The sequence below is a fragment of the Dipodomys merriami genome, unplaced genomic scaffold (genome assembly GCF_024711535.1).
Source record: "Dipodomys merriami isolate MVZ:Mamm:240054 unplaced genomic scaffold, mDipMer1.0.p SCAF_2, whole genome shotgun sequence".
Lineage (NCBI taxonomy): Eukaryota > Metazoa > Chordata > Mammalia > Rodentia > Heteromyidae > Dipodomys > Dipodomys merriami.
Genome location: NW_027203381.1, coordinates 40,862,836 through 40,885,439, shown reverse-complemented (window position 1 = coordinate 40,885,439; position 22,604 = coordinate 40,862,836). Strand labels below are relative to the sequence as shown.

The 22,604-nt window shown below is 42.0% G+C and overlaps 1 protein-coding gene across 4 annotated transcripts in view; it reads left to right on the top strand.

Annotated features, from left to right (window-relative positions):
- The window catches only part of Greb1l (GREB1 like retinoic acid receptor coactivator), a 258,809-nt gene that overhangs the window by 214,153 nt on the left and 22,052 nt on the right, over window positions 1–22,604 (top strand). For all 4 annotated transcript variants that reach the window (XM_070029460.1, XM_070029459.1, XM_070029463.1 and 1 more), the window contains 6 exons: window positions 5,214–5,394; window positions 7,295–7,487; window positions 11,044–11,177; window positions 14,521–14,860; window positions 19,171–19,286; window positions 20,099–20,343. In XM_070029460.1, the coding sequence (XP_069885561.1) occupies window positions 5,214–5,394; window positions 7,295–7,487; window positions 11,044–11,177; window positions 14,521–14,860; window positions 19,171–19,286; window positions 20,099–20,343 (1,209 nt within the window). The remainder of the gene's footprint in view (window positions 1–5,213; window positions 5,395–7,294; window positions 7,488–11,043; window positions 11,178–14,520; window positions 14,861–19,170; window positions 19,287–20,098; window positions 20,344–22,604) is intronic.

The window sequence follows — 22,604 nt, the reverse complement described above, 5'->3', positions numbered from 1 at the left end:
ATGCAAGTCACTTGCAATTCAAGATGGCTGGGATAACTATTAATGACTATAACTTTGTCCTGTCGGCTTTTCAAATTTCTCAGCAAATGAAAGAAGGTCCTAGTAGTGACCAGTCAAGGAAATTTTATTCTGTACAATTGAGTGAGACACATTTGATGCTTGAACAACTACATTATTATAAAAGAGCAATGTGTCTTGTGATAAGGTAGACACAGGTAGATTACCCTGTCTAAATGGATAGAAGGATGTTTTAAGGACGTGGCAGTGAGGAAGACAAGAGGAAAAATGGAGGAAAACATTCTCTGTCTATCTCTGTCTCACTCTCTCTGTCTCTTTCTTGAAGTTTTGTACTTGCTAGGCTGGTACTGTACTACTTGAGCCACACTGACAGCTCAGCATTCTCACTTTCTAAAATGTATTTCCTTGGTCTCATCAACCTACATGGCCTTGTTAATCATCTAAAACATCATCAGAAAGATTTGGGCATTAGCAAAGATAACAGGGAACATGAACCCAGGGAGATAAAGTTCTGGAAAATCACCTTGTCCCAGGTAGAAAACATCTTCTGTGTAACATAACACGGTCATGTGTAGGAGGACCCAGCCCATAGCCTAGTACTTTTGGTTCTCCATGTTCCACTACCTCTAACCTCCCTGCCCAACCACCTGCCCTCTCAGTCATATCCAAGGGCCTGCTGAAGGCTGGGCTCAAACATTCAAAGGTTCTCAACTGCAAACTACAAATTTCTTTGCTGCATATTTAATGTATTGGATTCAACCTTTATAGTTGTTGTCATAATTCATTGTGTTTTAGTCCTTTAGATTTATCTCTATCATATTCTCTACAATGGCTATTCCAGATTCCATTTCATGCATCTCATCCTTCTTTGTTAGCAAATGATGATGTGACACCTTTCTCCCCTTTCCTCACCTAAAAGGGGAAAATGCAGAAATTTCATTTTTCCCCTCAAGTTAAGAAACTGAAGTATTTATTCAGTTTTCTCTTCCTCTTTCCTCCTGATTGATAGAAAGGCTGCCCTCCCTGGTTTGAGTCTGGCTCACCCACCTCACTGTAGGAACTACCTCTTCCTCCTCATTCTCAGTGACCTCACAGTATTGTCTTTTCTCTCATAGCCATCTTTACCTTCTTTCACTCCAGGTCTCATTCATTAATTTATAACTGACCCATTCTCAAAGGCAAAACTTCCCTCTGTTTATCCTACTTAGGCTCTATCTCCCCTTGAAGCCACAGTCAAACTGGGAGCTCCCCACAGCTGGCTTGCACCTTCTTGGCACTCCTACCATTGTGATCAATGACCTTCCCTGTCCTTGTCAAATCAGAACTTTTGTTATGCTGGAGACAATCATCCCTGCCTTCAAACACAACTTTTTAATACTTGACTTTTCTGGACCTTCCCAGCTTTTCTTCCATCCTAATCTGCACCCTAATCACATGGCATGCACTTAGTTGTTGCCACTAGACACTTCGGGCTGTAGCTGTGTGTTTACAATGACTTTCTCTTAAGCCAGAAAATAAAATATTCAAGGAACATGTGTATATGGCCAGTATCCCAACAGACACTTCAGATATTAGCTGAACTAAATTTTTGTCATGTTTTGTTGAACTAAATATGAATTTAAAATATATTTGGAAAGACATAGAAATAATAGTCAAGATATGGTAGTCCTCTGGGAAAAGAAAACAAAACAAATTGGGTCATTGAAAACATGTTCCAGGGGCTGGGAAGGTGGCTCAGTGGTAGAGCGCTTGCCTTGCATGCATGAGGCCCTGGGTTTGATTCCTCAGCACCACATAAGCAAAAAGAAAAAAGCCGGAAGTGGTGCTGTGGCTCAAGTGGTAGAGCGCTAGCCTTGAGCTGAAGCGCCCAGGTCCAGAGTTCAGGCCCCACGACTGGACCCACAAAATAAATAAATAAATAAAACATGTTCCAGAAATCAATTTTGGCCAAGAGCAGAGGCCTTCAAGTATGTAGGACATTTGGGTGTGTCTGTCAGGGAGGGTTCTGGAGTTGCCTCTCCTTTACAGTGTGCTCAAAACCATATAGCATGCTTACTATGTCCTCTTCATATTCTCCAATCTATGATATTTCTTCATTCTTTCCTTGTATCTTCAAGAAAGAAGTAAATGCCAGTCAATTGTTTTGTGTAACACCTCCCAGACTAAGAATGGTCTTTCCAGAGGTTGTATATTTTGAGGTGAGAGAATCACAAAGTGATTGTGTATCCTCTCTGTGTCACTTTGGGGAGTGCATCAGATGATGTTGATATGTTTTGTTTTTTGACATTTACCTTAAAAATTTTTCATTTCACCCTCCCAGATATTTCCATTATAATTGTAATTTCCAGTTCCATCTTTGTAATTGGTTTTTTAAAAATCTTATGAAAATATTTTGTGACTATGCCAACTATGCTAAATACCTTGTTTCTCCTCAATTCTTCAACTACTAATTTTTGCATCCATCAGTGGATCTTGTCCAGACATTATCATGGCATTTGCATAATGGTAATTCTGCAATTGTCATTTTCTTTACATATACTAGTTGGAGTATGATTCTATAAGAAAAGCTGTTTCTCTGGCTCTATTTTTCATCAGGACAGGTCACATTTATTTTATCCTATGAGTTATTTCCAACACTATCAACCTAGGCAGAAATGTCCACTAGCCTCCATTTCTAAATAATTCTTGGAATTATTTAGCTCAAGTTGTAGAGCAATAGCCAAACAAGCCACAGAAACTCAAAGCCCTATTCAAACCCCAACACCACCTAAGGGAAAAAGAAAGAAAACACATTGGAATGGAGAATGTAAGTAATAGCTTATTTTGCATTAAAATATTACATGTATGATTTTTATTTTAAATATAGATCTATATTTTCCAGTTTTTCAAAATGAGTATCACTTTCATATCCAGGAAAGAAACAAAACCTAAAAATCATGCCTAAAATAAAATTTAGAGGAAAGGATGATTTACTAAAAATGTCCAATCAGAAATAAAGCACCCAGGCCCAGAGTTCAAGGCCCACGACCAACAAAAAAAGAAAGAAAAGAAAGGAAAAAAAAAGAAACAAAGCAAATACCTCTCAACCTGCCTGTTCTCCTCCAGATAGCTGTCTAGCTATAGACTAATATACCATATTATACCTAAAAGAATGACCTTTAAATTCCTGGGACTCTGTCCATTGAGGACATGTGTGGATTGACCTATCACAGCCATACTGTTCATCTTTATCTCATTTGTTCAGAATGTTGTTGACTCTTCATTATAAATAGGTATAGTTTTTTCTTTTTTTAATTTATGATCCTTCCTTGTTAGGATGCCATAACTCACACTACTTATTTTGAGATTCTCAGCTGGTGTTACCCTCCCCATTTTAGGGATAAAAATACCCCTAGAGATTGAGTAGATTCTCTCTTCACTTCTTCTGGGTTCCTCTACACTGCAGGATTTGTTTGCCACCTAAGACATTATCTTCTCAGTCATAAACTCCATGAGATTAGCCTTCATCCTGTTCCCCCCTGAATTCCCAGGGCTAGCTCAGTACCTGATGGTTACTTGACACTTAATAGATGATCAATAAATAGCTTCTGAATGTTCACTGAGTGTTGTAAGCAAGACTCTTCCAGAAAAAAACCTGAGTAGCTAGGATTATAGGCCGAGCCACCAGCATCTGACTATAATGCGGTTGTTTTTTGTTGTTTTTCTTTTGGGTCCGGTCGTGGGGCCTGAACTCTGGGCCTGGGCACTGTCCCTCAGCTCTTCAGCTCAAGGCTAGCGCTCTACCACTTGAGCCACAGTGCCACTTCCGGCTTTTTTCTTTTTGCTTATGTGGTGCTGAGGAATCAAACCCAGGGCCTCATGCATGCAAGGCAAGTGCTCTACCACTGAGCCACCTTCCCAGCCCTATAATGTGTTTTTATATAGTAAAAATGGTTTAGTCTTTTTCTATTATGCCATTTAGGATCTAGGTGTTAATTGCCTGTAGTTATGGTATCTTAAAAGAGAAGCTAGACTAACAAAGTTAAATCAACATAATTCACAAGAGGATCTTCATTTCAAAGGAGGATCTGGTGTGTTAATTAGCCTATCAACAGCTCTATGCACCTAGAACTGTTGTAGATGTCTGTGTATAGAAATAATGTTATTTTAAACAGAGCTACCACACTGAAGTTCCACTTCCTAACCTTATGAAAATCTTGCAATCATAGAAATTCAGAGAGAGAAAGAGAGTGAGTGAAGGGAGGAAGGAAGGAAAGAGGGAGAAAGGGAGGGAAGGAAGGAAGAGTTGGGCATAGTGGCTAAAGCCTGAAAATCCTAGGTACTTGGGAAGTAGAGACGAGATGATCATAGTTTGAAGCTAGCCAAGCAAAAAAGGAAACAAATCTTCAAGAGACTTCATCTCAACTAGTCAGGCACAGTAGCACATACCTGTCTTCCTAAGCTATCTGGGAAGCATAATGGCTGAGTGGGGTGGCATAGCTGTCACCTCAGCATTGTGGGGAAGCACAAATAGGACTGAGGTCTAGACTTGTCTGGGCATAAAGCAAGACACTAGCCAAAACATAACCCTGCGTGCAAAAAGGAACTGGTGGAATGGCTCAAGTAGTAGAGCACTTGCCTAGCAAGGCTTTTCAGTTCAAACTCCAGTATTGTGAGAATAAAATACTACTAAAGTATTCAAAATTACTAAACCCCACAACACTACTAAACAAGCTCAAAATCTCATCTCACATAACCTAATATGGCATCTTTGGACTTCATATTTCTCTTCCTTATATACATTTTGTTGCTAAGGAAGGATTATGTGGTTATATTAATTTGGTCAAGAACTGTAGACCAGACCTTAATTTATTCCCAATGATCTGTGATAGCCAGCAACATTATCACTTTACCTATAAATAGAACTGAATTAAACAGAAGTCTCCTAGTTTCAACTGTTTTTGACCTCGTGGATCAGAATGTTCCTTGTCAGGTGATAAGATGCTGGGAGGAACATTCTCAGGTAAAGAAAATTTGGTATTTTCTCTTTAGAACTATGGTAAGGAACATAAAAAAGAAAAGCATGCTATTCTGTAAATCTCTGTAGTTCCAGTATCAGTCAGCACTGAGCAAAAGTTTATCTCCTGTGTATGTGTGTGTGTGTACATGTGTGTTCATGTAAAATGTGTAAAAAGTGAAACTTTTCTTCTTAACAGGTGTCCTTGTAGACCTGGGACTGGAGGAAAATGGGACGGCTCATCAGAGAGCAGAGAAATATGTTGTTCGTCTGGACAATGAGATTCAAAGCAAGTTTGACGTTTTTATGAGGAGGGTGAAACAGAACCCGTACACACTGTTTGTACTAGTTCATGACAACTCCCATGTGGAGCTAACGAGGTGATTGCTTCCGTGTGAGCAAACACTGTGTTTCTTCTATAGGAGTAGTTGTTACTTACTAAGGAAATCCTTTAGAGCAGTGATGTGAAGGCTGGGGAACCTTACATTTGGCATCTGCCTCCTGGTAACTTTTCCTTAATCTTTCCTTGTGCCTGCACTTCCTCTTCCTTGTTAATTTTTAAAATTATACTCTGGGGGAATGTAGAAACTTCTGTTGAAACTATGGCCTTTCAGAGCATCGTGGAACTCACTTGCTTCAGAGGGCTCCAGAAGGAAAACATGCTTCCTGCTTTCCTCCCTAACTCTCCTTTTTTTCTTCACTTCTCCTTTTTCCTGGCCTTTATCTCTTCCCTTTGACCTTTAACAGCAAAAGAAATGCCACTTTAATGGTCTGAGAACACATCCGAAACCTTCCCTCCTTCCCTGGTTTTCCAGTTTAAACAAACAAACAAAACCCCCATTTTTTCCCATGGACTTATTAATGAAAGAACTATATATTGGTGTAAGGAGGCCAGTTTTGCTCCTTGACCAAATTGTAATTATCTGGTAAGGGCTATCTTTGTTCTTATGAACCAAAAGGCAAATCATTTTTTAAAGGAGAGTAGCAAGTATCCACTGAGCTTGACATGTAGTGGAAATTTAGGGCATCCTTGTGCATTTGCAGATTTTCCTTTCTTCAATGAACTGGTACTTTTTTGGACTGTAGTAGAAATGTCAGGATGTCAGAAACACCTATTTAGAAGCTAAAATGTGTTTGATACTCTTCAATTTAAAATCTAGAAGTAGATTAAGAAGGACCTTTCATAACTTGTTAGACTTAAAAGGAATATTAAATAAAAAGAAGAGAGGGAGAAACAGAAAGCAGGGAAATGTTTTTGTATATGTCTGTCTTAGTGTTCTATAAGTAGAAACAGCTTGGTGACTTTACATGCCTCTTCTTTGGTATTGCTGAGAATGTACACTGGATGTCTTTGTATAATCAAAATTATTCTTAGCTGGGTACTGGTAGCTTACACCAATAATCTTAGCTACTCAGGATGCTGAGATCTGAGAATCATAGTCTAAAGCCAGCTTTGGACAGGAAAGTCTATGAGTCTCTTATCTCTAATTAACCAGCAAAAAAACAGAAGTAGAAGTGTAACTCAAGTGGTTGCATTGGCTTTAAGCAAAAAAGGTTAAGTACCAGCATACACACAACAAAAAGGATTCCTTTTTTTAAAATTTATTTTTGAGTCTTTATGAAATCCTTGTATATCCAAACTGGACAGAACAGAAATAAAGCTTCAGAGATATAAGTCTTGGTACAGTCATAGAAGGGGGAGGTCTCCCTCATCCCAGTCTAGAATCCAAGACAGGAAGGAGCCTTCCTTTGTGCTGGGGAGCCTTGGAACACTGTGAAGACATAGGTCTACTCATCACATTTTCATCAGAAGCTCCCTATCTTGTTTGAACTTTCAAAGTAAAGCAATTCATGTTAACTACATGTTAACTTCATGTTAACTATATATTAAATTCATGTTAAGTGCTTGTCCTTTGAGGTAGATCAGACCAAACTTAAAAAGGGGGGGGGGGGGTAGAGGAGGAACAATCCTTGAAATCTGTCCAAAAGAAGTGTTAAGAAGGAAGGTAAAGATTTGCTTTCCAAATTATATTTTTTGTTTGGTTTTTGAGACGAGATCTCAGTGTGTTACCCAGACTTGGTCTTGAACTCCAAGCTCCCAGGTGCTAGGATCATAGACATACCTCATGTTTGGCTCCCACATCACATTTTGATTTTTATCTTCTCTCCATTTTGAAGAGCTAGAAAAATAAGAACTTAACCATCTCTGTGTTGGCGTAGGTTTCTGCATCCAATCAATGAAATGAGGAGGTATTAATATGACCTTCACTGTTTCCACAGTGTCATTTCAGGCACTCTGTCCCATGGTGAACCCAGTCATGGGTTGGCAGATAGAGTCATTAATTGCAGAGAAGTTCTGGAAGCTTTCAACCTCCTGGTGCTCCAGGTTAGCTCCTTTCCATACACACTACAGACCCAGCAGTCCCGAATCAGCTCCAGCAACGAAGTTCACTGGATACAGCTGGACACTGTGGTGAGTCTCCCAATCAATCCTGTACTCAGTGCCCCTGAGGGCAGAACTTGAAACTAAGTATGATCAGAAATAAGCACGAGAGCTAAAATAAAAATAAGCCCGAGTTTAAGAAAATCAAACTAATGCTTTATCCTCAGAAAGTTACATATGATCACAATTATTTTTTAGTTTTGAAATGAAGATGATGCCTTTAATTGGAAAAAAAATAAGTGTAGAGGAAGCTTGACTGTGAAGGGCGGATGGGACTGCCTTGGAGTAGTTCCACGCACTCGCATAGCACAGGAGAGGCTGCATAGGACCGTAGCATATCACTAAGGAATCTTTTTCAAATATGACTGAATTGAATATGACTGATATCGGAAGCAGCGTGTGTGGATAAAATTGCAGAAGTTAGTCTAAGTTTGGTAACTTTTTTTCAATTTGATATTACTGGAGCTTGAAATCAGGTGTTCACACCTGCTAGGTAGATGTTCTACAGCCTGAGCCATGCCTCTAGCCCTCATCACTTATATTTTAAAGAGTTGCCCTATAAACTTCCATTACAAAATCAGTGACATTGAAAACTTACAGCTCCACTTGAATGCAAGCATGACAGATTGAGGAACTAGTCACTTCTAATTTTTCAGCTGTTCTCATTCTCCAGACCCATCCAGGCTCTACCTGATCACAAAACATCACTTAACCATCTGCCTTATAGTTTTGCCAAAAGGGTGTGTTCATGGGTGGAAATAAGGACAGATAGATACATCCTATCTAGAAAATTACAATGCAGCATCAGGAAAAGGAACAGGTGCAGAGAAAGAGTTGATTAAAAAAAAAAAAAGGTCAGGATGAGAAGGAGAGATAATTCTTTTCCATGTGACTGTGCCTATAGTCCATATGAGGAAGGAAACAGAGATGTACAACTCTTGTTCCTGAAATGATTCAAAACTGCACCACATATACTCTGTAGGAAATAAACAAGGCTTAAAAGCTCAGTGTGTACTCTAAGCCTCCAGAATCTGTAAGAACATCCTCTAGTCTTCTTGTAAAATCTACTTACTCTAAAGTAATACCCAATTCCAACAAGAAGGATTATCTGGTTTGGGGCCACAAAAATTAAAACCTGTAAGTTAAATAGTGTTTTATATGTACCCTGCAAATCACAGTTCTGTAGATGGGTTGCTGAAAAATCTCAGGACCAAATGTATAGCCCATTTCTAACAAAGTCTTTCAAAACAACTGGCATGCTGCTGCTTCTTTTTTTTGTCTGTTGTGGAACTTGAACTCAGGGCCTGAGTGCTATCCCTGAGCCTCTTTGTGTTCTAGGCCAGCACTCTACCACTTTGAACCACAGCACCACTTCCAGTTTTTGAGTGGTTAATTGAAGCTAAGAGTCTCATGGAGACTTTTCTGTCCCAGCTGCCTTTGAACCATGATCCTCAGATCTTAGCCTCCTGAGCAGCTAGGATTACAGGCATGAGCCACTGGTGCCCAACTCTGAAATGTATTTTTAAAAATTATTTTTAAGTAGTTGTAGAAAGGTTTTCAATTCAACATGCCAATTTATGAATACAGTACACCTTGGTAAGTGTCACCCTTCCATCATTTTCCCCTCTATCCGTCCAACTGCTCAAGTTACCTACTTCCATTTCCACTTACATACATTGAGCTTTTTTGTTTTGTTTTGTTTTATTAGTCATGGGGCTTGAACTCTGAGCCTGGACACTGTCCCTACACTCTTCAGCTCAAGGCAAGTGCTCTACCACTTGAACCACAGTAACACTTCTGGTTTTCTGGTGGTTAATTGGAGATAAGAGTCTCACAGACTTTCTTGCCTGGGCTGACTTTGAACTGTGATCCTTAGATCTCAGCCTCCTGAGTAGCTAGGATAACAGGTGTGAGCCACCAGCGCCCAGCTGCATTGAGTATTACTATAGCTGTTTTTGCTCACCATTCTGGCATACATTTCTGGGGGTACTGATCTTATTCCTGATGCAGTCTTACTTCTTTTATCCTTGCTTTTTCCTTCCTGATTGCCTTATTTGTTTTTGTATTCTTGGTCTTTTAAAAGCTGCCTTATTTTTCCTTTGTAAAATAAATTGGAGAATGAGACTAAAATTCATGAACAACATGACAAGAAAATATGACTGAAATATTAATACAAGCTGGATATGGTGAGTGCATGCCCAAATCTCAGCTACTCAAGAGTAAAGGACAGACAGGAAGATCTCTATTTGATGCCAACCTGGGCCAAGTTAGAGACCTATCTGAAAAACAAACAAAAAGTAAAGTGGGCTGGAGGCATGGCTCATGGCTCAAATGAGTGCCTGCTTACCACTCAGGGTGAGACCTAAGTTCATCCCATTACTTCAAAAGAGAAAGAAAGAAGAGATGTGGAGGAAGAGGAGGAAAGGAGAGAGGGAGGGAGGGAGAGAGAAGGGAAGAGGAAAGCTAGAAGGAGGGAAGGAAGAGGAAGGGAGGGAGGAGAAGGAAGAGGGAAGGAGGAAAAAGAGGAGGAAGGAAGGGAAAGAGAATGGAGAGTAATTAAGGAGAGAGAAAGAGAAAGAAAAGGAAGGAGAGAAAAATACCGGGAAAAGAGGGAAGGGGAGAAAAAAATGTAAAAAGAAAAATATAAGCAACAACAAAACTAAAACTAGATGCATGAGATATGAAAGCTTATTTAATATTCTGGGGCTTCTTCCTACTTTAAGGACAAGCAGCTTGCCCCATGTCTCAGGATCCTCTGAGGACACCCTTGGGTCATTTCCCAAAATAGCAGCTTATTTTTGTAGCAATGACTAAGTCATCATGAAAGGGGAAGGGCCAATGCTGTGTATTCCATGAAAGAGGGCAGAAAGGGTACACATTTTTGGGGGGGAGAGGTCTTGAACTCTGGGCCTGGGCACTGTCCCTCATCTCTTCAGCTCAAAGCAAGCACTCTATTACTTGAGCCACAGTGCCACTTCCACTTTTCTGGTGGTTTATTGCAGACAAGAGTCTCATGGGTTTTCCTGCCTGGGCTGGCTTTGAACCAGGATCCTCAGATCTCAGGCTCTTGAGTAGCTAGGATTATAGGCGTGAGCTACCGGCACTCGGCCACATTACATTTTTAACCTAATTTTTGAAATGATGAACTTCTATGAGTTATGTCATTGAATGATGTTAGAAAAGTTGAAACAGGAGATTTAGAGTTTTCAGAGTTCTGTGGATATCAAACATATCCAAATAGAGTGCTGCTTCCAGTAGGGAAAGATTAGGAGTTAGAAGCCATCTGTACAGGTCTGTCTAAACCAAAACCAAAAAGAGAAAAGAAAGAAAACAAATCATCCCTGTAGTTACAATTTGCCTACAGAGTATATCAACACTCTGCTAATTACATATAAAGTTCAATCAAAGTGAAGAGAGATATTCAGATTTGGTATTAGGTCACATAACAAAACACAGTTTTTCTTTTACCTCCCAGGAAATAACCTCTTCATGCCTACCCCTTCACCCTGCCCCACCCCACACCCATAAAAACCACAACACACAGTATCCTGTCTTTATTGGGGATTTGCCCTGTGTTTTCAATCAGGAGGATGTGGGCTGTGAGGAGAAGCTGTACTTCGGCTTGAACGAGTACAGCAAGTCTCTGCAGTGGGGGGTCACCAGCCCACTTTTGAGATGCGACGAGACCTTTGAGAAGATGGTGAACACACTCTTGGAGAGGTAAGGACTTCTGCCCTTTGCTTTCGTTGTACTTGCAGATCGAAAATAGCCAAATGCTTTTCTGTTCACATCATAGCAAGTTTGATAGAGCCCATGCAGATGATATGCAAAGCCAAATATAAATAGCTTTTTCCTAAGATGACCTTCTACTCCCATGAGTTTTCTATGGCTATCCCAGCCAAACAAAGGAAAACACTGACCTACAGTAGAATGGAACACCATGTTTTAAAAAGAGACCTCTGTCAAGAGACAGAAGGAAGTTAAGGAGCAATCAAAGCAGCTAAACATGTTCAGTTCTCGGCACCTTTTCTCTAGTCCCTGACCTTGAGGGTTGAAGATCAGAATTCTTCTGTCTTTTATCAGGTCTAACTTTGAAACTTTTTTTTTCATTTCTGACCCTGAATCATAGACTCTTGAGTATGTAAAGCCTTTTATCTAACAGTGTCCCATCCTACCTTCTGCCCTAGTACTATTTGATCATCAACTATGGCCAATAAGGCTTTAGGCTGGGTGTTGGTGCTTCATGCCTGTAATCCTAGCTACTTTGCAGGCTGAGGATCACAGTTCAAAGCCAGCCAGGACAGGAAATTCTGTGAGATTCTAATCTTCAATTAACCACCCAAAAGCTGAAAGTGGAGCTGTGGCTCTAGCCCTGAGCACAAAAGCTCAGGGACAGTGCCCAGTCCCTGAGTTCAAGCCAAGAAAAGGAGAGGGGGGGGTTAGAGAGAGAGAGAGAGAGAGAAAGACCCTGATTCCAATCACAGGTCAGCTATTTAATAATCTGCTCTATAATTTTGGTAAGAAACAAAGGGAAATAAAAATGAGGACAAGTAGATGTATTTCACCCAGCAAGTTGTAATGCTGCCTCAGGAAAAAGGAGAAGCTCCGAGAAGGAGCTCATATTCTACAGCTGTTGGGGATGAGAAAACTGACACTATGACATTAATCCTTTTACAAAACATGTGATCTTAAATTTCCAAAATCATCCATGAGTCTCTCCTTTAAAAGTTTCCCACCTTGGAGGGAATCAATGGGAGGGAATGGAGAAAAGAGACAGTATGGGAGGGGGAGTTGATGTAAGAGAGTGTGTGTGTGTGTGTGTGTGTATGTTTACACACACACACACACACACACACACATATATATATATATATAGAGAGAGAGAGAGAGAGAGAGAGAGAGAGACCCACTAAACTGTCAAACAAACTGTTTGAAAGGAGGAAAATAGAACAGGGGTGAACTTATTCAGAGCAAACTATACACATCTTGGAATTATCACAACAAAGCCCTCTTTTTACTATTAATGTATATTAACTCAAAATACCACTTTTACCCATTTGATCTGCCCGATTAGAATGCCTCTTTATTCCCCATAACATCAGAATTTTATAGCTTGGGGCTGGGAATGTGGCTGAGTGGTAGAGTGCTTGCCTAGCATGCATGAAGCCCTGGGTTCGATTCCTCAGGACCACATGAACAGGAAATGCCAGAAGTGGCACTGTGGCTCAAGTGGTAGAGTGTTAACCCTGAATTCAATCCCCAGGACTGGCAAATATATATATATATATATAGCTTGTGTTTTAAGGAACTATCTCCTAAACTTCTGTTACAAGTTTTGTAATGATTAGAAATCTGTAGTTTAATGCAAACAGAGTAGAGAAACAATTCACTTGAAAAAAAAGAAACATAGTGCTCTGAGGGTGTGAAATGTAAATGCCTATATTTTAATGTTTTCTTTTATTCTAACTTCAGTTTTTCTACACAAACATAGATCATCCATGCTTCTCCAACATAGTGTCCCCAGGCTAATAATAGCTATGATTTATTGAGCAGCTGAAAGGACCAGCCCAGGATTAGTGAAACCAAGGCTTTCTTCACTTTGCTGCAACCTACTATTATAGAGACCTAAATAAAATGAGACCCAGTTCTGTAGCTGTCCGTTTGTATGATCTGGAACAAGTAGCTAAATTTCTCATAGCTTCTTATAAGTTACACAAAGGCAGTGGTGGCTAGAATACAAGTTACCTCTATTCCTTTGCCCTCAAAAGTCTTCAAAACCATGTAGTGTTGATGCCTCTGCCAGGCCTTTGACGCTGAGCTTTACTGTGCAAGGCTGGTGGGGGGAGGGGGGGATTGTGGTATTCTACATAGAATTACAAAGTGACACAAGGGTGACATTCCCCACTAGCTACCCACTGTTGGGTCACACTTCTCCTGGCTGGCATCCAGAAATAAAATGTCTTCACTCAGCCTTACCTTTTCAGACTTTAGGAACTTCTCAGCCAACCCTAGGCCTGGCATCTACCTTCTTGGCTAGTCCCTATCTCTTCATGCTGTAAGTGGGGCCTCTTTACCTATTTGCACTTATCGGGTCATCAGGCCTAACTTCCTCAGAAAGAGCATCTAAATGGGAGGTTTCTCTTTTACCTGCTCTGTAATGGTAAAACTTCCAATAAGAGCAAAACAGTCCCTTTACCTAGAAGTCTAGCAAGGGGAGAATAATGGTACCATGAGGTGCCACTTCCAGACTCAGATTTGCTCCTCTCCCTTGAGCAAGGACCGTTCTGAGTAATAAGAGGCTACACCACCAGGGGGTGCTCTTTCCCCAGTCAGCTTCAATTTATTTTTTCACACCACTTTTTATAGAGGACACAGTTACTGCTGTCTGTGGGACTGACCTCAAACCAGTAACACCTGTTATGCTTAACACTTCACGGATACCACAATAATGTCTTCATTTTCTTTACTGTAAACCTACATGTCATAAGGCCATGATACTGCCATTCTCATCCAATGGCACCAAGTAGAGGTTAAGATCCAGGGACCATCCAGCTTGATGCCATCAACTGTTAACCTTGGGGGAGGAGGATGGAAGGGGTAACATTGATGGAGATGAATTGTACTCATAATCTGACTCGTTGAATTGAAATTCCTTTATACAACTACAAAACATGTAACAAATAACCTACCTGGACCAGCATGCCTCTGAATGTAATGTGCATCGAGTTACCTGAGGGCCCCTAGTCAGCTATAGACCCTAGTTCAGCCATGTTGGGGGACGCTCTGGCAGTGCTAACAAGCTCTCCGGTGCTGCTGGCCTGCAGACCACACTTTGAAAAGTGAAGCCCAGCTGACCGCCCCTAAACCTTTTACATGTGCTTCAGCTGGCCCAACAGGCTTTGACAATGAAACTTCTCCTAGTGATGTGGGATCCCAGGTCTTTCTGAAGCTAACCCCCTTTCTCCCCCCCACCCAATGTTTCATCTGATTTCCACTGCACAAGCCTTGCTGTTCCAGCCGGGCCTGCCTGTGGCTGAGTGCGGCTCCCCGTGTTCTGTTGAAGGTACCCCAGATTGCACAGCATGGTCGTCCGCTGCTATCTTCTGATCCAGCAGTACTCGGAGGCCCTGATGGCCCTCACCACCATGGCGTCGCTCCGAGACCACAGCACACCTGAAACGCTCAGCATTATAGATGACCTCATCAGCTCCCCAGGAAAAACCAAGAGTGGGAGGGGCCACATGCTCATCATAAGGGTGCCCTCGGTGCAGCTGGCCATGCTGGCCAAGGAGCGGCTGCAGGAGGTGCGCGACAAGCTGGGTCTGCAGTACCGCTTCGAGATCATCCTGGGGAACCCCGCCTCCGAACTCAACGTGGCCACTCACTTTGTGGCACGATTAAAGGTTAGTGGCCGTCAGATGTTTCTCTTCCAGAATGCTGTTTGCTTCTGTTTTCTAGGAACATGCAGTCTTCAGGGATATACGTTCTTAAGTGGAGCTGGCTTCTAGAAATTCTGTGGAGCCCCCTAGCTAGCCCCCTCTCTCATTGCCATCCATGTTCCCCAGCGGCAGTGCCTAAAATACAATGACCCAATTTGACTCTATATTCCTTGACCTTGGAAGATGCATCTTGACCTTGGAGATGCATCTAGACCCTGGCCCTGTTGTCTCAGGAAAATTTTGTAAAAGGTAAGATCTCTCAGACATGTGTGGGGTATCCCTTTGAGTATCCTCAACTCACTAATTCTTTTCTGTCCATCTAGCCCATCTGTCAGCCCGTGGCTAGTCGGTAAAGTATTCCGTTTCATCTTCACTTCTCACCTACCGCGACTCCTAGCATGTGGACTCCCCCAACTATTTGTTGGTTTCTTTCTGCTTGCTTTGACTCTCAGCCCCCGGCTTTGGCTGGACTGACTTTGCCGGCTCTGGTACAGAGGGACTAAGTGCATGCCAAGTCCCTCACTGCCCCCTCTGCTCAGCCAGGGACTCTGCTTGTCCAATACCCCTCCTGCCAGGCACGGATCAGCTCACCTAACTGCCTACCTTATGCCTGGCTTAGTGTTTTTCTGGGACTTTTAATAATCTATTTGTCCTAGCCATTAAAAGACATGTACTCGAATACCCACATTCATATGGGTATGTTACCGAGCTGGCTCCTGTATGGCTGAGTGAGGCTGATGGAAACTCCACATTCTGCACACACTAAATCCTATGCTAAATTGGGCTAAGAAAAATCTAGCTTGGCACAAACTTAATGGATAGACATCTCAGGCAGAATCTTGTGGAAATCGCATTTCAACCTGGGCTGTAGTTTCCCATCTGTGGAATGCAGGAGTTGGATTATATGACTTCCAAGAACTCTGTTTTAACATTCATAAATTACTTGGCAAACATAAACCTTTTTATTAGCTAACCTAAACAGAATCTAAAATCCAGACAAATATCTCATATTTGCTTGGAGATAAGCAACTAGAATACACAAAATTGTTCAAAAGTGCCAATTCCTGTATTTAGTGGAAATTGTAACATGTATATTTCAGATATAGGAATATGTTTACCCTTTTAAGATAATGGTCATAAGCAGCATTGTCTGAATTCCTGAGATAAATAATAAAACTCCAAAAACCCCTTCTCACAGTGTAAATCATTGGGACACAGAGCAAATAAATGAGTGTAATGAAGAATTTTGAAAAGCAGATAATCTCCCACCTGTTCAAGGTGCTATAATGAAGGTGAGGCTCCAGGCTGGTTCTCCATTGACCTCGATTAAGTATGAGGTCATTTGTTTAGAAAGGCCAGGCACTAAGTCAGTATGAATCAGTGGGTTGTAAATAATGAGCCATTGTTTGAAAAATATTATTGAAGCTGTTTTTCACCTGACCGGCAGTGTATCAGAATCACCAGCAGGGCCTTCAAAGGACAATTAGAGAAAGAGTTTGCCATGTCCAAGGGGGGCCTGAAGTAGTTGCCTCTCAACACAGTTGTATCCCCCTCCATTTTGTGGATAGTTGCTGGGCACCAATCAAATAAAACAGCCTCATATTCTCAAAATGACTGGATCATGTCTATACTCTGAACTCTGTGTGAAATATGAAATGTTATTAGGACATTCACACCAAAGCATAACTATTTCTTGCTAAGTAATTCTGGTTGCTTTTTTCTGTATTATTGACCACCTTTACCATTCTCAGGGTGGCACATTTGCCTATTATCTGCATTGCTGGTTTAAAAAAAAACAAACACTGCTTCCTCTTATGATCTCAGTTTTGTGTTTTTCCATCCCTATCTGGTTAGGTATTATGGTTAACTTATAAGTATGACAAACACTTTGTCAGGACACAGATTCAAATATAAATAAATCAGTGGCTCCAAGAGGCAGGTGAAGCTTTCAAAAGATTTCAGTTGTCTTGAGACTTGTCTTATCCTGAAACTTGTCTTTCCTGTTGTCTTAAAGACCTTTGGAATAAAATCATCCTGAAGCCACAGTAGCAATATGATAGGAAGCATTGTCTAGTATATCTGGCTAACTCATATTGGTCAAGAATAAAATTGGAAAAAAAAAAGGGGTGGGGGATGAAAGTGAAGTGTACTGAAAATAAATCTCTTTGTAATGCAATACATACCTGTGATCCTGTCATAAAAACCCAACCTTAGCCGGGCGCTGGTGGCTCACGCCTGTAATCCTAGCTACTCAGGAGGCTGAGATCTGAGGATCGCGGTTCAAAGCCAGCCCGGGCAGGAAAGACCATGAGACTCCTATCTCCAATAAACCACCAGAAAACCGGAAGTGGCGCTATAGCTCAAGTGGTAGAGCGCTCGCCTTGAGCTGAAGAGCTGAGGGACAGCGCCCAGGCCCAGAGTTCAAGCCCCCACGACCGACAAAAAAAAAAAAAAAAAAAACCCAACCTTAATACATTGGGTAGAATCATGGTGGTCTCTGGAAGATTAAAACCCACTGGGTTTCAAAAGCATGGATCCAATGTGAAGGTCATAGGCAAAATGTTCCAGAATTACTTACTTTAAGTCAAGTAATAGGTAGATCCCTTTAACAAGAAATGGTTTAGAAAACAGATTTTCTCAATAGAAAAGTTAAAAAAAAAACTTTCTGGAAGATTGGATTTTCTAAGGCCCCATATCTCAGACATAGCTAAAATTGTATTTTTTCTTCATTGGCTCTTTTTTCCTTTAAAAATTTATTTTGAGACAGTGTCTTGTTCTATAGCCCAAGCTGGCCTCAAATTCAAGATCTTCCTGCCTGGCCTTCTAGTGTTGAATAATAGGTATGCACCACAGTGCCCAGCTTTCAGTGAGTCTTTTCTAAGTATCAGCACATCTTTTCTAAATATCAGCAAATAATAATGAAACTCTGTTATCTTTTGTTATATAAGTTTCTTCTTGTCACATTTTGTGCTTATGGAAGAATACTCTTCTATTTGAAATAAACCTAATTCTTGGGTATTAACACCTCTTTGCTCCCCAAAGCATGGTTAGAAGTGTCAGTTCATTTCTACATGGCAACTCCTGCTAAAAAGCTGACATAAAGTATAATTAGATGCTATACCTATAATAAGTAGAAACTACCTTATCCACTTGAGATGGCCTATTTTTTCCTGTTCTAAAATAGAAGAAAAAAACCTGTATTATCTCTTTAGATTGGAATGTCTTTCAAGTTGATGGTGTTTTGTTCTACTCATGCTCATATTTTCACAATTGATGTTCCATTTATTAAAGATGTGCACAAGAATGCTCCTGTATACCTGCATTAATAAAATGAGAAATTGGTGCTTAATACTATTTTTTTTTGCAGTGCCAGTACTAGGGCTTGAACTTGGGGCCTGGGTGCTGTCTCATAGCTGTTTTGCTCAAGGCTGGTATTCTGCCACTTGAGCTATAGCTCCATTTCTGGTTTGGGGGTGGTTAATTGGAGCTAATAGTCTTATGGACTTTGCTGCCTAGACTGGCTTTGAACTGTGATCCTCAGATCTCAGCCCCTTGAGTAGCTAAGATTATATACATGAGCTACTACTCTCATGCTTCATACTTTATGAAACCATGAGAAAACTGAAAACTGAGCCACTTTCTAGTAAGGGCAAGCTGTTGGTTTTGTTTCCTTTCCCTTGATTCAGGCTATATTCCTTGTATGAGACTCTTTGGAGTCCTTAAGTCAATAATCATTTGTCACTTAGACTTAAGACTAAGTAAATAAGTTGCAAGAAGGAAAGAAAGAACCATCAGAACTGGCTGACTTCATCACTTTCTTGGTGAACATGTCTTTGTTGATAGAGTCCTTTTTAGTTCTGTTCTTGGTCATTTACAACTGAAAGTTTTCTTAAAATCATTTAATACCAAAGTTTGCCAGTGATACAAAAAGAGTACATTTGCGTGCCTTGAGCCAGCTGGCTACTAGCTGGAAACGCTGTGAAGTTTGCATCACTGGCCGCATGTTCCACATTGTTTCTTTGGCCTGCAGGGCTAATGCATGAAGACTACTAAGATCTCCTATTTTATTCTATTGAGACAAAACCAAAAGGCCACATTCTCAGAAGTGCTTTGCAAATGCTTTTTTTATAGCAGCAAATTAAAATCTATTCCATTAGAGAAAGGTATCAGGAAGCACAGGGTGTTTGAAATCTATGCCTGAAAACTTTGAAAAGGTATAAATGAGAATTAGGAGTTTTAGAGTTTGAACTTCTTCCTTTTGATCCTCTGTACAGACGTGGAGAGGAAATGAGCCAGAAGAATGGATCCCTCGGACGTATCAAGATTTAGAAGGTCTGCCTTGCATAGTAATATTAACCGGCAAAGACCCTCTGGGGGAAACCTTTCCCAGGTACTGTATGAATAACTGACTCCATTTGGAGTTAGCTGCCCAGCTGAACTGGCCATTTAGTTTGTTTGGCATGTCAGGGTTTCATGCAGGGACATAAGATACAGAGCCTTATTTGATTCTCTTTCAGCTTTTCAGAGAGCACCTAGTGGTTCTGGGAGTAAAACAGGTCAAATGCGGGGGGGAAAAATGGTTGTGTATAAGAAGGCTGGTAGCCAGAGAACAAGAAGAAAAGCAGAAGCTAACAGGAGAGAGAGAGAGAGAGACCAGAGACAGAGATAGAAATATAGATTTTTGTTTTGGATAAAATGCTTTGTTAATCTGCTATCGCTAAACCTCTCAAGGATCTCCCACAGATTGAAACGCAGCAACAATAAAAGCATCAGTTGAGTGCTTTTGCATGTGTGCCAGGGCATGCCCTAAATGCTCCCCATGCATGCATCAGCATCAGCATCAAGCCTTGTACTGACTGGGCAAGCCAGCTGTGCTGCCTTCTCTTAAATCAGATTTTTTCATTTTTATTTGTCTTCGCTGCCAGGACTGAATCTAGGATCTCACACAAACTAATGAAGCCCTCTACCACTAAGCTATGCCCCTTAGCCCCTGGCATATCTACTTTATACTTGAAAGAAAGTAAAACACAGAAAAATTAAGGCTGATGGTTGGTAGATACAGAGCTGAGATGTAAATCAGGCTTAGCTAGCAATAAAGCCATGGTCTTCACTGCCTCATAACCCACAATGCCCCCCAGACAAGCGCAAACCCCATGTGCCCCAGCAGAGGGACTGGCCACCAAAAGAGTTACTTCTGTGCAGGTCTTTGAAGTACTGCGACCTCCGGTTAATCGACTCGAGCTATTTAACTCGCACGGCTTTGGAACAGGAGGTGGGTCTGGCATGCTGCTATGTCTCAAAAGAGGTCATCCGGGGACCCACTGCTGCCCTGGACCTCAGTGGGAAAGAGCCAGAGCGGGCCCCTGCCAGCGAGAATGACTCCGAGGAGCTGCTCATCGACCTAGAGAGGCCACAGAGCAACAGCAGCGCTGTCACTGGAACCTCCGGTCAGTACTCCCTCCTCCTCCTCCGATCACAGGAGCCTTGGGTCAGTCCTCTGTCCTTCACAGGAGGAATGGGAGGAAGTAGGTGGGAGTCTGGAAGGCAGAGCCAGCTACTGACCCAACACTATAGCTTCTCCAGACTACAGTTCCTGGGAGGGACGCAAGCAGAATAGCAGAACAGTCACAGCCTCTGTCTTTGGGAAACACTTGACCAAGTTTGGTAATAGGTTAAAGACAATAAGTCGATCTCATCAATTGCAGCCTGCATCACATTTCCTAGTGATTCCCACCCTTATCTCTGCATGGTGCTCTACAGCTCATATTTATACAAGTGCCCCCTTTTTCTGAAGCTGTAGGTTTGTGTCAAGTGGCTCGGTTCCTGCACAGAGCTTTGAATGAATGAATGACTTTGGTACTTAGTGGCAAGTGTTTGTAGCCCACAGCTGCTCTGGGGCCACTGCTCTGGTGGGCAGTGGAGATCCACCAGGCAGCCTCCCACTCAAAGCATTATGTCTTATGCCAGGGCCTGGAGTTTTCTTCTGGTGAATTGCACTAGAGCAGAATACAGCTTTTGCTGATTATGAAAGTCATAAAACATTTTGGAAAACTTGGAGAAGGTATCAAAGTACAAGAATTAAAGCAAAACATAAATCCAACCACCAGAGATAATCACCATTATTATTGATAATCACCATTATATGTGTTCTGCCTCCTTCCCTTTTTTTCTGCACCATCACTGAGATCATTTTGTCACGCTGACACACACACACACACACACACACACACACACACACACACACACATTTTGTGTTCAAAGTGTGTTGCTCTTCCTCCTCTTCATTCTGCTAGCAGCTGTTGGATGGTTCCTTGTAGGAACTGAAGAGGCTGTTGCCGGTGGGGTTTCTACAGTCATGACCCTAATTCTTAAGGGTCATGAGGGACTACCCCATCCTCTGTCCACAGTTCTCCTAGGTTTGTCCAGCTACTCTCCCTCAGCAGAGATCAGGGGGTAATCCTGTATTTCTCTACCTCCCTCAACCCCACTACTATCTAGAAGTTCCCCAACTTTCCCTCAAAGCCAGCCCAATACAGTTGGAGGATAGAAATGGAGGGAGGAGGCTGGGAAGGTGGCTTAGTGGTAGAGTGCTTCCCTAGCATTCATGAAGCCCTGGGTTCGATTCCTCAGTACCACATATACAGAAAAATCCAGAAGTGGCACTGTGACTCAAGTGGTAGAGTGCTAGCCTTGAGCAAAAGAAGCTCAGAAACAGTGCCCAGGTCCTGAGTTCAAGCCCCAGGACTGGCAAAAAAGGGAAGGAAGGAAGAAGGAAGGAAGGTAGGAAGGAAGGAAGAAAAAAGAAATAGGAGGGCTGGGAAGGTGGCTCAGTGGTAGAGCACTTGCCTTGCATGCATGAGGCCCTGGGTTTGATTCTCCAGCACCACATAGCAGAAAAAAAAAAAAAACGGAAGTGGCACTGTGGCTCCAGTGGTGGAGTGCTAGCCTTGAGCTGAAGAGCTGAGGGACAGCGCCCAGGCCCAGAGTTCAGGCCCCATGGCTGGACCAAAAAAAATAAAAAAAAAGAAAAGAAAAAAGAAATAGGAGGTAGGGCATATTGCATCTAGGTACACTGGAATACATACCAGGAGGGAAAAGACTGGGGGCAGGAGGAAGTCTGTCTCTTGGGGCGGGATCTGTGTTTCACTCTTCCTTTCCCTTCAACACCCCTGCTTTGGCTAGTGTTCTGATCAGCTCACAGAAGGTAACAGTTTGCCCTTTGCTGTGTAGTTTCCTACCTCTTGGGCCGTGATCACAACACTGAGTGTTCTAGACCTTAGCCATGGGCTTCCACTGAGTGTGGTTCAGAGTTGCTTGGCTTAATCACCACCAGTTAACACTACTGTCAGGATCTCCCAAGGCTGGGATTTGAGCTGCGTGCCTCCTGTGTTCCAAGTGGGCCCTTGGTATAAGGAGCTTTAGGGTTGTCCTCAAACCAAATAGAAGCTTCTCTAAGGAAAAGGTACACTTAAAGTGAACTGGCCAAATCTGCAGGCATGGCCCTAGGGGCATGTACCTCCTCCTCTAGCAGCTCTACCTGCTGTCTCTCCTTTTCTTTTTCCACGGAAGTAGCTGCAGTATCTGCAATACCTCTGCAGCCAGAGGGGTGAAGTCCTCAGTTCCACCTCGGCCAAAGGCAGCAAATGCCCCGTAGGGGACTTGAACACAGCACCTGTACCCATCTGGGCCTGGAGGGGCTGGGATGGCA